At 52.2% G+C, this 14,502-nt stretch overlaps 6 protein-coding genes across 6 annotated transcripts; 3 read left to right on the top strand and 3 right to left on the bottom strand.

The window, feature by feature from the left end:
• Positions 1-13: 13 nt before the first annotated feature.
• CKM354_000890800 (uncharacterized protein) lies at positions 14-924 on the bottom strand (the record flags this gene model as incomplete). The annotated part of the gene is made up of 3 exons (XM_044804307.1): positions 14-419; positions 471-798; positions 855-924. The coding sequence occupies 3 exons, from the start codon at positions 922-924 to the stop codon at positions 14-16; spliced, it is 804 nt and encodes a 267-aa protein (XP_044660242.1).
• Positions 925-2,296: 1,372 nt separating this feature from the next.
• Positions 2,297-3,322, top strand: CKM354_000890700 (uncharacterized protein; the record flags this gene model as incomplete). The annotated part of the gene is made up of 1 exon (XM_044804306.1): positions 2,297-3,322. The coding sequence occupies one exon, from the start codon at positions 2,297-2,299 to the stop codon at positions 3,320-3,322; it is 1,026 nt and encodes a 341-aa protein (XP_044660241.1).
• Positions 3,323-3,651: 329 nt separating this feature from the next.
• CKM354_000890600 (uncharacterized protein) lies at positions 3,652-4,829 on the bottom strand (the record flags this gene model as incomplete). Its single annotated transcript, XM_044804305.1, has 5 exons — positions 3,652-3,738; positions 3,795-3,859; positions 3,914-4,028; positions 4,090-4,552; positions 4,621-4,829. The coding sequence occupies 5 exons, from the start codon at positions 4,827-4,829 to the stop codon at positions 3,652-3,654; spliced, it is 939 nt and encodes a 312-aa protein (XP_044660240.1).
• Positions 4,830-6,905: 2,076 nt separating this feature from the next.
• On the top strand, positions 6,906-8,705 carry CKM354_000890500 (uncharacterized protein; the record flags this gene model as incomplete). The annotated part of the gene is made up of 1 exon (XM_044804304.1): positions 6,906-8,705. The coding sequence occupies one exon, from the start codon at positions 6,906-6,908 to the stop codon at positions 8,703-8,705; it is 1,800 nt and encodes a 599-aa protein (XP_044660239.1).
• Positions 8,706-10,193: 1,488 nt separating this feature from the next.
• CKM354_000890400 (uncharacterized protein) lies at positions 10,194-10,745 on the bottom strand (the record flags this gene model as incomplete). Its single annotated transcript, XM_044804303.1, has 2 exons — positions 10,194-10,306; positions 10,370-10,745. The coding sequence occupies 2 exons, from the start codon at positions 10,743-10,745 to the stop codon at positions 10,194-10,196; spliced, it is 489 nt and encodes a 162-aa protein (XP_044660238.1).
• Positions 10,746-13,502: 2,757 nt separating this feature from the next.
• CKM354_000890300 (uncharacterized protein) lies at positions 13,503-14,154 on the top strand (the record flags this gene model as incomplete). Its single annotated transcript, XM_044804302.1, has 3 exons — positions 13,503-13,730; positions 13,814-13,974; positions 14,028-14,154. The coding sequence occupies 3 exons, from the start codon at positions 13,503-13,505 to the stop codon at positions 14,152-14,154; spliced, it is 516 nt and encodes a 171-aa protein (XP_044660237.1).
• Between the last annotated feature and the right edge of the window lie 348 nt (positions 14,155-14,502).

Here is a 14,502-nt window from a genome sequence, read left to right as displayed (position 1 = left end):
ATGCTGTTTTTGCTCATGGAGCTGAGAACTTGTATTCATATTGCTCCTGCGCCTTCTTGAGCAGGTCTTTCAGCTCGTCTTCCTTGTCCTTGAACCCATCCTCCTCTTGCAGACGTCTCTTGTATGCTTCGTTCGTGATGCTGGGTTCGCTGGGAACGGCCAAGCCACGCTTCACTGCAGGTCGAGCATTGATTCTCTCCCACCACTTGTACAGGTTGGGGAAGTTGTCGAGGTTGACACCGGCGAAGTAGGAGACATTGACCCAGCTGAAGTTGGCGATGTCGGCGATGGAGTATTTGTCACCGACGAGGTACTCGCGGCCCTTGAGGCGGATGTCGAGCACTCCATAGAGGCGTTCGGTCTCACCAACGTAGCGTTGGGTCGGGTATGGGATGCGCTCTTTGGCTAGTCGGTAGAAGCTGCAGTCGAAGTCAGCAGGCAAAACCCTGATGCATCTGTTCTTGACTCACTGATTCGCCTGTCCTTGCATGGGACCCAGGCCGCCATGCTGCCAAGCCACCCACTGTTCACACTGGGACAGCTCGGGGTCTTTGGTGAAAGAAAGCTTGTGCTCGGGATCAAAGTGACGTGTCACATAAGTCAGGATGGCAGCACCCTCCATGATGCCCAAATCACCATTGTCGTGGTCGATGAGCACGGGAATGCGCCCATTCGGTCCGTATTCTGTGAACCACGGCTCTTTCTGAATGTTCTGGCCAATGTGGATGCTCTGAAAGACGTAGTCCGGCTTGCCATACGCCTCTTTCAGCTCCTCCAAGATGATACTCGCCTTGTGGCCTGTATGCTCCAGTCAGCTGCCTCTCTCTGCGTGCTCTTGTTCTGATCCAGCCTACCATTTGGAGTGCCAAAGGTCAACAGCTCGAGGCCGCTCTTGGCGATGGTGCCGTTGGGTCGATCCGACATGGTGTCGGAGTTCTGCTTGCGTAGTGCAGTCGCGGAGAAGGGTCTAGTGGTGAATGTGCTCGCAGCAGGCGATGCGGATCGAATGAGATGGTTCGCGGTCTGCTGCAGGCGGTAGAGGGGAGAGCGGAACATGAAGGCGAGGAGAAGGAGCACGACCAACCTGTAGATTGACCTCATGCAAAAAGTCCCTCTCTGGTGCTACGTGGAGCTTTGCCGGAGCTCGATGGGTTTGACGTTAGTGACATGCCATTTCTCAGCACCGAGGGAGCTGCTGTGAAGTCCTCCAAGGTGTTTACGTCAGGTGTGGGGAGAGCTCTCAATCAGGTTAGACCAGGAGGCATATCACCGACGTCCGTTGCGGTCTTTCTTTCTGCTGCTCACTAAGCAGACGACCACCACCACCACCATCTCTCCACAGTTCCGCCTCTAGGATGAGAGGCTTCGTGATCCCTGTGCCAGCCTGAAAAAGCCATGTTCGCTACAACGAGCTTTCGCGCGCCGGTGAGACGAGCACGGTGCCATCAACGAACAATCAGCCTCCTGCAGTCTATGGGGAACGAACAATGAAGGCTGAGATAGTAGGTCCAGATATGCATCGTTGACAAACATTTCCGATATACCATTCCGACTGCAACAAGAAAGTCGTGTATGATTATGCCAAATCTTGCAAACAGACTTTGATTGTTGGCGTGTTCTGGCCACATCTGTCACCCTCCCCGGTCTCCTGTCAGCAGAATGAGGCCAAAGCACGCCCAGATCGGATCAGAGCGCAGACGAGAGCATGTCCAACAGTATTGGCTCAAAGTTTTGTTTCAGCTTGACAGCTTGGCGTCCCAATTTCCGAGTTCACCTGCTGCGGGAACCATCATTCTACACTGGTATATGATGATGGCGACATTTGTCCTCAGGTAAGGTGAAGCGTGCCAAGTTTCGCAGTGATCAAAGCTGGAGCTGGTCGTCTTCTTTGAGGATCGCAGGCCCGAATGGAATGAGGAGGTCAAGCTTGGCCTGCCATCCCATGCTTGATTTCCGGATACCACTCCGGATCGCAAACGCCGCAGTGGCTTCCTTCTCTGAGCTTACCTCCCGACAGACACTCCACATCCAGCTTTGAATTTACATTGCTCGCATGACACCGCGGTGCGAGTGCTTGAAGGAGACTGGCACATGCGCAATGATGAGGCCATCCGGTGCCTGGCGAATGCGAGCGTCTGGCCCTTGTTGTCATTTCTGGAGTCGAGGCCTTCCGAGCATGGATCAGGCAACGTCGACAGATGAACCATCATGGAAGCTTGACAATGCGCAAGCTACATAGCTCAGCGCGCGAGCCACATGGCCTACGGTGGCAAGCAACTTTGTAGCTGCTGCCCTCATGGCTCTCACCGAAAGGATCCCATCGTATGGAGGACAAACAGAAAGGACATCCCAGCCTCGTATATCAAGTGTCAAAAGCGATGGCTCGGACGTACCATTCGAGCGCCTCTCGACTCGGCTCTCGAACATCCCAGAAAACTTCGCACAGCACGATGCTTCAGACTATCTCTCCGAGATTCAAGACTTGGTGTACAAGACCTACATGCACTCCAGCGCTCCTTCCTTTTCCAACTACAGCCTGAACGGTGGTTCAGCTTCAAGAAAATCGCGGCAGCGATCTACCTGCACACGATTTTCCTCTAGCCAAGGCAGACTTCAGAATGTCGTACTCGACCAGTCGACCTTCACCGAAAACCTCATCAAACGCCTTTCACTCACCCGCCGGCTCTCCTCAACCATACCAAACACCTTGCCTCCAGCGATCGAGACCTACTTCGAAATCAACACAATCCTGATCAGAAAGTCTGCAGCTCTTCTCCCGTCAATGGCATCCAGTGTATCCGACCAGCTCCATCCCCTCCTAGCACTAAACATTCGACATCTCGAACTTCATGTCAAGATCTCCTTCCGTCCCATATATGGCAGCCTGCGACAAAATCACCGCTTTGAAGCCAAATCAGAGCACATCTCCCATTGTTCCATCCACATGCCCTCCATCGTCGACCAACTTCCACGACTCAGAACATTAGTCCTCGTCCTCGACAGCCTATTTGACCTACCTCCTCGGCCGAGCGACTACCAGCGATTCTTGCGAACACACCATTACCATGCAGGTGCTTCCCGAGAAGAGAACATCAGAGACTCAGATTTGGAGGATCAGATGGGGCTAGTAATTGTGCCTGGCCTGCGACGGCTTGCGAATGAGACCAAGAGGCTGTCTCGGGTGGCGGTGAGGCATCACTCCGGTACCAGTCTGAGAGGAGAACCGGAAGTGGTGAATGGTGTAAACTCTACGGACGAGGCGATTGCGAGTGCAGTTTTGGCACAGCATGGGAGAGAGGTGGTATTGAAGGGCTGGTTGTGAGGTGGTGAGTCCGAGCGAACAAGTCGCATATTGCAAGCCTGGCGTCGTTCCTGCGTAAGCTCCATGCCGTCCGCGTTTCCACGGGACTTGCTGACATTTCGCAGACTGCATATGACTTGGCTCGCCATCTTACATCGTTGCGGCTACTTCGACCTTAATCGTTCTCTGGGTTGGATCGAGCAGGTACTGTCCGCGTCACCGAATCGCTGTCAGATACGATCAGAAAGCGAGCTGGGGACTTTGCGGGCCGGAATCAATGCGAAAGATCTGTACATTCAACCGCTGGAGAAATAGCACCCAGCACAGTCATAAGCTCCATCCGGGGCCTCTCATGCTGGAATCTCATCCGAAAGAGGACCATTAATGAGTACCGCCCAGTGCTCACCCAAGCCAGCCGTGGAGAAATTTGTACCAGCCTTGGAACACGAATTAGCTGAGGGTTACGAAACTGAGGCACGCTGGCTCTGGTTACCTGTTTTCCCACGGCATCATCACCAAGATCCATCAGTCCTTCTGGCATCACACTGATAGCACGGCCTAGAGCGAAGAAGTCAGCTATAGAACTCATGAGTAACTCACGCATCCACATACCCCAAGCTGCCTCGTCAGTCGCAGCTCTTGCCATCGCCTCCAACACGTGATCGATGCTTGCAACAGGAATACCAGCAGCCTGTAGCGCCGGGACAAGAGCGGCAGTCATGGGCGTCTGGACACACATTTATCAGCATCTACGAGTCATCACCAATCACATCCTCGACCAAACTCACATCGACATAAAACGGACAAACAGAATTCACCCTCACGCCCACTGCCGCAGCATGTTTCCTCAGCCCTCGCATAAAACCTCTCACTCCAAATTTCGCAGCCGTATAGCTGACGCAGCCTTCCGCTCCACAGTAACCGGCCAACGAGTCAAGCAATACAATCGATTTCGGAGAAGCGGCTGTTCCGGACTTGTGCAATCCCATACCGTATCGTAGCGTAAGCATGGCGCCAACGTACACTGCATGCAGATTGACCGTAATGACGGGCGCAGCCAGATCTTGTGGTACAGATGTCAGACTCGACAAACCTGCGGGGTCTTCGGGTGCAATGGCCAGTGGCGGACCTAGAATGCCTGCGTTTGGAACGTAAATGTCGACTTCGTTTCGGGGGAAGAATGCCAGCGCTTCTTGGAGGAGTTTGACTTGTGCTTCGATGGAAGTTACGTCTACTCGTACGAATTTGACTCTAGGGGGCGATCAAGTCAGTCAATATTGAGCAATCTTTGTTCGACTATAACCGCTTCGGCGACATACTTCGCTCCAGACGAGGCGAGCTCTTGCTCGACTGCTTTACCTCCTGCCTCGTTCAGATCGGCCAGTACGAGGTTGGCTCCATGCTGGGCAAACATTTTCGCAGCAGATGCTCCGAATCCGCTGGCAGCTCCAGTGAGAAGCACATTCTTGTTTTTCAATGCTGCATAGTCCACGGCTTGGGAGAAATCGATTGGTTTACTGAGTGGCATGATTGCAATTGGGGCGGGCGGCAGCGGCTACTACGATTCGATGACTATCAGATGGATCCGAACACAACGTGAATCGCTAAATCAGAGCTGTCACAGCCATATATCTCCTCTCCAATGTGGTCGCTATGGTGCCCGCCCGCCACAAGTGTCCCATACCCCGCAGTCGACTCGGCTTCCGCGAGGCCGGATGCTTTGGTGAATCCTACTTCGAGACCCTGGCGCGAGCGCCAGTGAAACTCTGAATGAGCCTCGTGGCACTCCCACTTTCCTGAAAGAGGGGAGCGTTCGGTTTGAAGCTGGTTTGGAAAGTTGGAGCATTTTCCGAGACATCTGAGTGGCTGTTGCTTGGAAGCTTGATCTGTCGGCTTCTTTGGTCGAGATCTTGCTAAAAATGCGGAGAAGCTGTTGGCCAAGAATTGGAGAGAGATGGCAATGTTGACTTCACCTTTGGTCCTTTTGGGTGAAACTTGATTCATGTGGGTTCTTAAAGGCTGTTTGAGATGCTCGAGAGCATGAGACGGTCGTTTCCAGGCGACTCGAAATTTCGGTGTGAACCTCTTCCACTGGGCAGACCAAAACAGGCGACACTGGTGCGCTGAGTCCATGAAACCGAGCTTCTGGTTCTCGAATCGCTTTGGCCGTGGCAAGCATGTCGTTGATCGTATCTTCCTGCGATGAGGATAAGAAGTCTGAACGATTATTTCCAATGGAGGTTGAACTTCCAATAGGCCGATCTGCTTCCAGCTGTAACCCATCATCTCAGCTCTCGAAAATTTGAGTCTGTAACCCCGAGCACCAAAGGCAACATACTGGCCTGACAGCGTCCTGGTCTTCCACCGAAAATTGGAGGACGCCCGGTATTCTTGCACAAAGAGGTGGAGTCAAAGTCGCCTGTTGACTAGCTACCGCCGATTAGTGATCGTCCCGTGCCGTCTCGATACATGACCAGGATGACAGACAAGCATCAGTCTAGACCTCTTCCGCCTCAGATTCATTGGCAATGATCAGAGCGTTCTCAGCGAAACGCTGACAGTCCAGCTTCCAAAGCACGAGGGCTGGCGAGTCAAAGATGGACGACAACGCTGCCATTTGTGCACCCTCATCCTCCACGGCTCTGGTCGAGGCAGCCTGGCGTCTAACCTTTCTTCAGTCTACTCGGAAGTCTTGATGGATATCGTCTTGGTATGCATGGCAGTGTAAACAAAACATGCATCATGCAGCACATTACGCCGATGCTGATCAATCGGCTGGCGGCTTGCCGAAGAACAAGATCAAGACTGAATGTTATTTGCGAACAACACCGCCTGTTTGTAGTCCTCACCTCTCTCTTCGGTGTTGGAGTTTGAATTTCCTATGTCCGGTGGTCCCGTGTGGTCGCATATGATCGTTCTTCAACTTGGGTTGGCGAAATTTCGGGAGACTCGTGTTCAAACGGGAAGAGCAGCAGGTTGCACACCTTGTTTTCGCATCCGACATTTCGTATGCTCAACAGAGTGCACTTCCTGGGCGATTCTGGGCTTACTAGATTGACGAACCTCAACCTTTGTGAACAGTGCATTCTCCGGGAAGTGCGACCGCAGCCCTAGCGATGCTTTAAATACACATCCATTGTTCAAGATTCTGGACTATGAGCGATACTGCTCTCACAGGTATGGCATTTGCGAACTTGACTACATGCATTATCGAATCTGCAACGGTCTGCCTGTCGAGGGCAATCAATGCTTCACTGTGCGTCTAAATGCGTAAGCGGCGACTCTGATTACTCAAGCGTCTACTAGGGAGCATAAGCACTAGAAGTGCGGCAACTTCGGTGATGCCCTAGGCGACACATCTTTACGGTAGTCACAGGCTCTGGCCATGCATCTTCTCGCCTTGGAACATTGGTGCGGAAGGCTTAGCGATAGGGCGAAATTTGGGCAGATCTTTATCCTTGTGAACTGACTGCTGGACTGAGTCCCTCGATAAGCGGGACTTCTTATAAGACACCTCTTTGGCAATGCAGGTACTTCACGTTGAGGGCGCTGGAGACGGGCACTTTCCAAGCAAAATCACAGTGCAAGCAATCCAGCTCACAAGATGGGATTGGCTTCCAACCCGGGACATGCGAGAGGGATGCCAATATGGCAGCGGCGTGCGCTAGTACTCGCTCTGAATATCACCACAACTCCCTTCCTTCTCTGGCAATTCTATCTATTTTACGAACCAGACGGCATCAGCGCTCTCGAGTTCCTGATCCTAGCGTGCACCTTCTTCTGCGTGCCCTGGTCAGTGCTCAATTTCTGGAATGCCATTATCACTCTCTGTCTCCTGGGCTTTGGCAATCCAGAGGAATCCGTCTACCCGTACTTCAAAGGCAAAGGCGAGCTTCCGGATATATCATCGAAGACGGCACTTGTTTTCTTCTTGCGAAATGAAGACCCTGGGCCATTGTTCGATCGCATCCTCGCTATGCACAAGAGTCTACGGGACACTAAGCAAGTACAACACTTCCGATTCGTACTCTTGAGCGACACTAGCCAGGAAGATGTTGCCAAAATGGAGGAGCAAAGGTTCGCCCAGTTACGTGACGAGATTGCGAAAGGCATGTCCAGGCCACCATTCTATCGGCGCCGCCGCGAGAACGTAGCGTGGAAAGCTGGCAACCTCAGGGACTACTTGGACCATCATTCCGGAGGCGATGACTTTTTCATCCCGCTTGACCAAGACAGTGCGATGGCTGGTGAACTTCTGGTGCGGATGGTTTCAAGTATGGAGAAGCACTCTCGAATTGGGATCATGCAGACTCTGTGTTATGGTATGCCGGCCGCAAGTGCATTCACGCGTCTCTATCAGTTCGGCATCAGACAGAGCATGCAGACGTACAACCTTGGTAACAGTTGGTGGACGGACGACTGTGGACTCTATTGGGGGCACAATGCGATTATTCGAACGGACGCGTTTCGCAAGCACTGCGTGCTGCCCAAACTTCCAGGCAAACCACCTCTAGGAGGATATATCCTGAGTCACGATCTTGTAGAAGCCATGTTCATGCGAAGTGCTGGATACGAAGTACGAATCGTTCCATGCGAAACCCAGAGCTACGAGACTCACCCACCGACCCTGATCGACTACCTACGTCGTGAACTTCGATGGTGCCAGGGAACGATGCAATATTGGTTCTTACTTACGAGACCTGGTCTGCATCCACTGAGTCGCTTCCACGCGTGCCAGACACTCGCCACGTATCTCACGCAAGCCGTCCAGGCTACGATGGCCTTTGCTACAATCGTCAATGTTCTCTCCGGCGGAGCCAGCAGTAGCGCCGAAGCACTGGCACGATTCTATGCTCTGCAATTGACCATAACTGTCATCGGCGATGGATGCAAGATCGCCGGGCACGTGAACGTTGCACTCACCTCTCTGCCGCGCTACGGAGGCTTGATGAACTGGACATTGAGTGTTCTGGTCGAAGCACTGCTTCTGTTTCCGCTGGCCGCCATCACTGCTGTGTCCGTCTTTCACTTTTTCGTGAAGTTGATGCTGACGGGGAAAACCATCTCTTGGGATGGGCAGAACCGTGACCGTCTGGGACTCAGCTGGCGATCCGCACTCGAGGCGTTATGGCCTCATACAGTCATCGGCCTATCCTGTATTGCCGCAATGGTGGGCATAGAGCATGACGATTCTACGCTCCGTTGGGGATGGCTTTGGGCGATCTCCCTTTCCATGGCCGCTCCTTACGCTGTGCTCACTGCTTCACCGCGATTTGGACGCCTAATCACGCACTTTCGCTTGTTCGCGGATCCCGAGGAGCTCATGCTGCCAGCGATTCTGTCAACACTTATACCGAAAGAGATCAAGCCGGTGAAGGTCGAGAAAGCTAGCATTGTTAAGTAGTAGAAATGTCGGAGCATATAGTCCTTCACTAATTTCAAGGATCTCCTTAACTTGACACGTCCTATGGTGTCACTCGCCATGACTAACTGCCTATGGATACTGGCACTTTTCCGCAGACGACTTCGGGTAATTGCAAACACCAACTAAGGCAGAGGATAGATACCACGCCTGAGCTCTGCTCGATGGAAATGCTCCACCATATCTCGCTAGTGTGCTGACATGCATCTCTGGCGTGTCAAGGGCAGTTGTTTGCAGGCGTGCAAGACAAGGAGGTCGTGTGTAACACTCATATATCTCCTTCGAGAAATGCCGGCGGGTAGCTGCATTGATTGCATCGGTTCACTGCATCGATTGGACTGCTCCACCTAGGATGTTGAATGAGCTGTATCATGTATGTCTCGCCCAATACCACCATTGTAGATCAAACATCGTTGCCAAAACCCCGGGCTCACAGTAAATACGGTTTTACCATTGCTCGGCGTACAGATCTTTCGGAGCCACTTCATTGCATGGCTGTCATTGCTGCCGTGAACTTTCTAGATTCGCTCTTTCCGCCTGCCAGCTTCTGCACGAAAAGTAAAACCATTGGAATTGCCTACACCTTCAGAACAGACACTACATATCGCCCTTGGTCCTAACATCTTCCACCGTCACTGCACAGAGACTCTCGACACATACCTCCGTATTAGCATGGCGTGGGCAGAATGTCCACCGTATGTATATATTGGTGTCAATGCGCCCAGAAGGTTCGAGGGACGCTGTGCCGGATACAGTCAGATGGTCGAGCTTGGTCTTACACCACCTGTACCGGCCCTACTCTCTGGTGTGTCACTCAAGAGAGCTGCCAAAGACCGATCCAGCTTTCCAATCATCTAGACTCGGAGCACAAAACAATACGGTGCTCTGAGACTGCCTACCGTCTCATTTGTCGCAACAACGACCGCGAGATGGTCATTTACGTTGGGAAGCTCGCGATGAATCAAGATCTGTGGCCAGCACTTCTAGATGAGGTCACTCTTCTTGCCAGTGAAGGAACCGAAGTCCCTACTATAGAAGATCGGGCGAAAGCAACGCTGAAGCAGACGAGGCTGCAGAATGGGGGATACAGAAACCTGTGGTGGCACAATTCACCATTGAATTAGGCACCCTGATCTAAGCATCAGCAATAGCCACCAAGCAAGAGTGTCTGGGTCGACTTGGCGGTGATTTGATAATCTTCGCCTGGACGGGCGAGTGGTGCAAGTCAATTGAAGGATGATTGATATGGCTCAAACATAACTGACCAGAGGACCTTTACAGTACTGCAAGCATTGGCAAAGAGAGAGTACGAGATCGAGAGGAGAGCAATTACAACTTCGTTCCTGTTACATCTTCCATCACTAGACACCTTATATGAATCCTGCCAAGCAAACGCCCTATACCACAACGCCTCAACCCAGTATGCTCAGAAGCCCACGAAGAAGTTTGAGTCAATCCGAGTTGTACCCACTAGTCCAAGTCAATGCACTCGTGGAACTGACCCTTCGCAGCACCATCATGGGTGATGAGCTTGAAGAAGCTACCACCCTTGGTGAACAGCACTCGGTCCAGCCCTGGTTTCTCTGCACCAAACATGGTCAGCACAGTGCTCGCTTTCCATAACCAAGGCCACAAGTATTACTTACGATTCTTCGAAGAACCAAAGATCGATCCTCCATCTTTGATGGGAAACTCCCAGTAGCTGCCACCAAATACACCATCGTGGTCTTTGAATTCGTGAGGATAGCAGCCGTTGCCGTGCACACTTCCCTCGGCGATGCAGGCAAGTGCTTTTGCGATCGCAGCCATGATCGCCCCCATTGAGTACTTCCTGTTGCCACACTTCCAATCTCTCTTCGAGAGAGATCGAGCTTCCAATGGGGTGGCATCGGCCAAGGCTGCGCGAGCGAGGATGACATCCTCAGAGGACACAGACAAGTCTGTGAGGTCGCCCATTGGGTTCGGAGAGGCGATGGCGCCGACTGCGAGGAGCAGAGTTGCGGTGATGGCGGTGAAACGCATGGCTTCTGATGGTTGAGATTGTTGATGGTGCAAAGATTGCGGGAGATGCGTTTGTGTGCTGGCTTGAATGAGGAGCTGCTGTTGCTTGTTGTGCTTTCCGGTCCTTCTGATCACGGTGATCTTATACCGCTCCTTTGATGCCATTCAACTCGCATCAGGAGCGGTAGATCGCCGCAGATTGCATCCTGTTCGCTCGGCATTTTGCTCGTTCTTCGAATGATTGGTTTCGTGCTTCCGAAATTGTGTTGAAGCTCGAAGAGCATGTTTTCGGGTCAGTTGTGTCGGTGTCCGAAGAGGATATGGATAGAGCAGAATCCAGACTAGGCATTGAAGCACCACTACTAATTCTTAGCATCTTCAAGCCATTCTTAAAGCTCTCAAGCCTCTGATGCCAAGCCGTCCAAGCATGGACTAACAACCATGGATCCTCCTGGTTGATCACTGACCTCCCTTGCACGGTGGTCTGATGATACCGAGATTTCGGACTCTCACCATGTGTTGTATGGCATGACATCAGGCTGGTTCGCAGGAGTTCGCACTCGTGCCCGCATGAGTCAGAGTTTAGCCATATGCTGGTCGTTCTAGAGCGCCCTCAACTCCGATCCAATCAACGTCCCAAGTGCTTTGCCCCAATTGAGGTAGCAGACTCCGAATGAAGGAAACCGACGAACCTTCTTTGCACAGACCGTCGCTCATTAGCCGCTGGGTTTCCCTGCTCGGTGTCAATCTGGTCTGCCGACTTCTTGAACCCTTGCGGCTTCCACGTACGACACTTTCTCCACTGTAGCTGCAAAATATCAGCTACTACTGTTTGCGATGAGACCTGCAATAGCTGGTGGTAGTGCAGAGGCTAGAACGCCGACAACTCATGGTAAAAGGCCCGCAGGAAGGTGCTGTGCCCGCGCTCCTTTCGCTGTCGCACGTCCAGTGGTCTTGATTGACCGCGTTCCGCCGTGGCCGCGGCCCAAGACGTCCGACCCTGTAAATTACGTGGTAATGCTCAGATGAGATGATCAGGTAAAAGTATGGCTAGTCGTGAAGATTCAGGGATTCAATGAGCATCCTGCTCATGCATGGAACGAAGTGATTGGATGAGCAGCGTGCTCATATCAATAGTGACTACTCCATGCAGTAAATTTGATGGCTAAAGAGGACTGCCGCTTTGCAAGGGCCACCGCATCATCCTGATGCTTCTGACCTGCCAGCGTTATTCGGCCCCTCGTCAGTCGAGACATTGACGCTTTTTGCCCTCAGTATCGTCCCACAGCTGGCTTTCTCCATTCCCGATTTCACGCTGTATGCCATCGTTGGCAGCTGTCTTGCTTCGAATGTGAGTGACATGACTTCCCGTATGTCTGTAATTGCACAGTTATTCTTCGCATAGCATGTTTGACGTGTCTAGGTCAGTAAGTATCCCTGGTTCTTCGTCCGGTATATTCGACAGGGTATGGTCCTGCCATGATGCTTACAAGGACAGTGACGATGTGCCATCGCCTACCTGCCCCCTACGAAAGGCATCAGCTGATGGAAGCTATGCCGCTTGCTCGCATCATTATCTGAATGCCGCCATACGTCGCGCTGCGCCATCCACGTCTCACTGCTCCCATACAGTTTCTTGAAGCCCAAGGCATTGAGGACAAACAAAAGGCATCGCATGAGGACTTGGTTGTGGAAAGTCACCCCGGATGGCTTGCGCCCCCGGTGCCCTGGACGCTTGGACCCCGATAGCCAGGTCAATCTGGGACGCCTGGTGGCTCGTTCGCTCTCGTTCCATACCCGCAATTATCACCATAGTTGCACGACATCGGGGGCCGCGAAGTCCGAAGCGCTATGAGTATTATCCTCTGGCGAGCTGGGTCACAATCTGAAGTGGCTCTCGTCATGGGGCATTCTAGTACTTGTCAGATCAATTGCCCGACACGGCAAACGCCGACCTGCCCTGTAAGTATCCAGATTCCTCGCGAAACAAGCCACAGCGTGGACACAGTAGACTTGAATGTGGTCTAGGGTCAACAAAGATGCAGCTAAGCCGCAGTGCCCTTGTCTATACTGCCTTGGCATGCGTATGGAGCTGCTCACGTCTCACACAGAGTCATGCCTATGGTTCCAAAATTCGTAGAGAGCTGGGTTCGATGCGGCCGCGGCGGACACCACTCGAAGCAGACAGGAATATCCATGTCACAGCAGAAAGCGAAGCCTGACAGTCTCTGCCCGGCACAAGTTATGACATGCAACATCGCCATAACACAAACCGAGATTATGACTAGCACTGGAACCAGATTATCCCCCAAACTGACTTACATCGAAGATAGACTCTCCCCAAAGCGTCTCTAGCAGGCTCAAAGTAGTACCGCTCATCCTGTCCAGGCACCCAATGCTACTGGATATAACCCTGTGCGAGCGCCGACCCCATCGATCATGTTCATACAGTTAGGATGTCACCACGGCCACCATCTACACCAGTCCCAGAGCACGATAGCTGCCTTTTACGGACACCGATGATTCATTTCGGTTCTGGACCAGCGCAGTGCCCATCGCGGAGAGACACACATGCCAATAGCTCTACCGCATCGGTACGTTGATAATGGAAGAGCAGCCTAAGTGCTGCAGCCAAAGGCATGCACACAAATCTTATAAAGATCAAGCAAAATCCATGATCAAGCTCTCATTCCAACGCAGCAACTCATTCAAACACTTCACACCAAACTCCCAACTTCAGTCACTCTTTCGACCACAAAAAACTCCTTTCAATCCATAATGAAGTTCTTCACCCTCTCCACCACCTTCTTGGCAGGCCTCGCCATCGCCTCTCCAGTCGCCGATCCTAAACCCGAACCAGAATCCAACGTAGACCTCTACGTCGAAAGACGTATCGCTCCCGCAGTCGTCGGAATGGCAATCCTCACCGGAGTCGTCTCTGGCCTCGTCGGAGCAGCCGCACGCGAAGCGATCAGCACGATCAAAGACGTGAGAAACTGGGATGACGTGAGTTCTTCTCTTCCCCCTTATTCCTCGCAAGCCATCAAATCGCAAGGAACTAACCATCCGCTTTCTTCTCTGCAAATCAGGCCCGCGAACAATTCACCACCCGCACAGTCGAGCTCATGATTCGTAAAGCCCATGCCAAAGAAGCCGCAGTCTGCGTCAACGTGGGCTATTCCGTCGATGACGAAAGCAAGATTCGTGATCGTGTCAGCTTGGATTACAAAATGGGAAATCTGCATACTGAGTACGTGATCGTCGAAATCGTTTCGTAACACCACAGCTGATGTCCAAACTTAGCTATGACTGCTTCTACTTGAGTGGTCCAAGTACTTTCAAACTGGAAGGTGATGGAGGTTTCATCAATATCGCCGTCCAGAGCGGTCCATGCAAGTACGACAGAGGTACTCTGACTTGCCCACCATAGATGGAACTTTTGAGCGATCCCAGCATGAAGGGCAATTGCATCAGGGAGGCGTTTTCGAGGAGTCACGAGTAACGTGGAAATAGAGAGGACGCATACATATGGGGCGCGCGAGAACTTGGCATTAGGAAGGAGTTTCGGGGACTTGGCAGAAGGCGTAGAAACCGGGGAAAATACATACAGATGGGGGCGGTTTTGGGTGGCGGCAGATTCTTTTTTCGGTTCTTGATATTAATAAGCTTTGCATTGATCAATTATCGTCGTTTGCTCTATTACCCTACCAGTACCAAATTAAGCTCTCTCAGATCGAATGTGGAGGCATAGCGCAAGTGTGATATCAGCTGAGGCGGC

This window comes from Cercospora kikuchii, assembly GCF_019650295.1.
Source record: "Cercospora kikuchii DNA, contig_00005, whole genome shotgun sequence".
Taxonomy (NCBI): domain Eukaryota; kingdom Fungi; phylum Ascomycota; class Dothideomycetes; order Mycosphaerellales; family Mycosphaerellaceae; genus Cercospora; species Cercospora kikuchii.
This window is presented reverse-complemented; position numbering and strand designations above follow the sequence as displayed.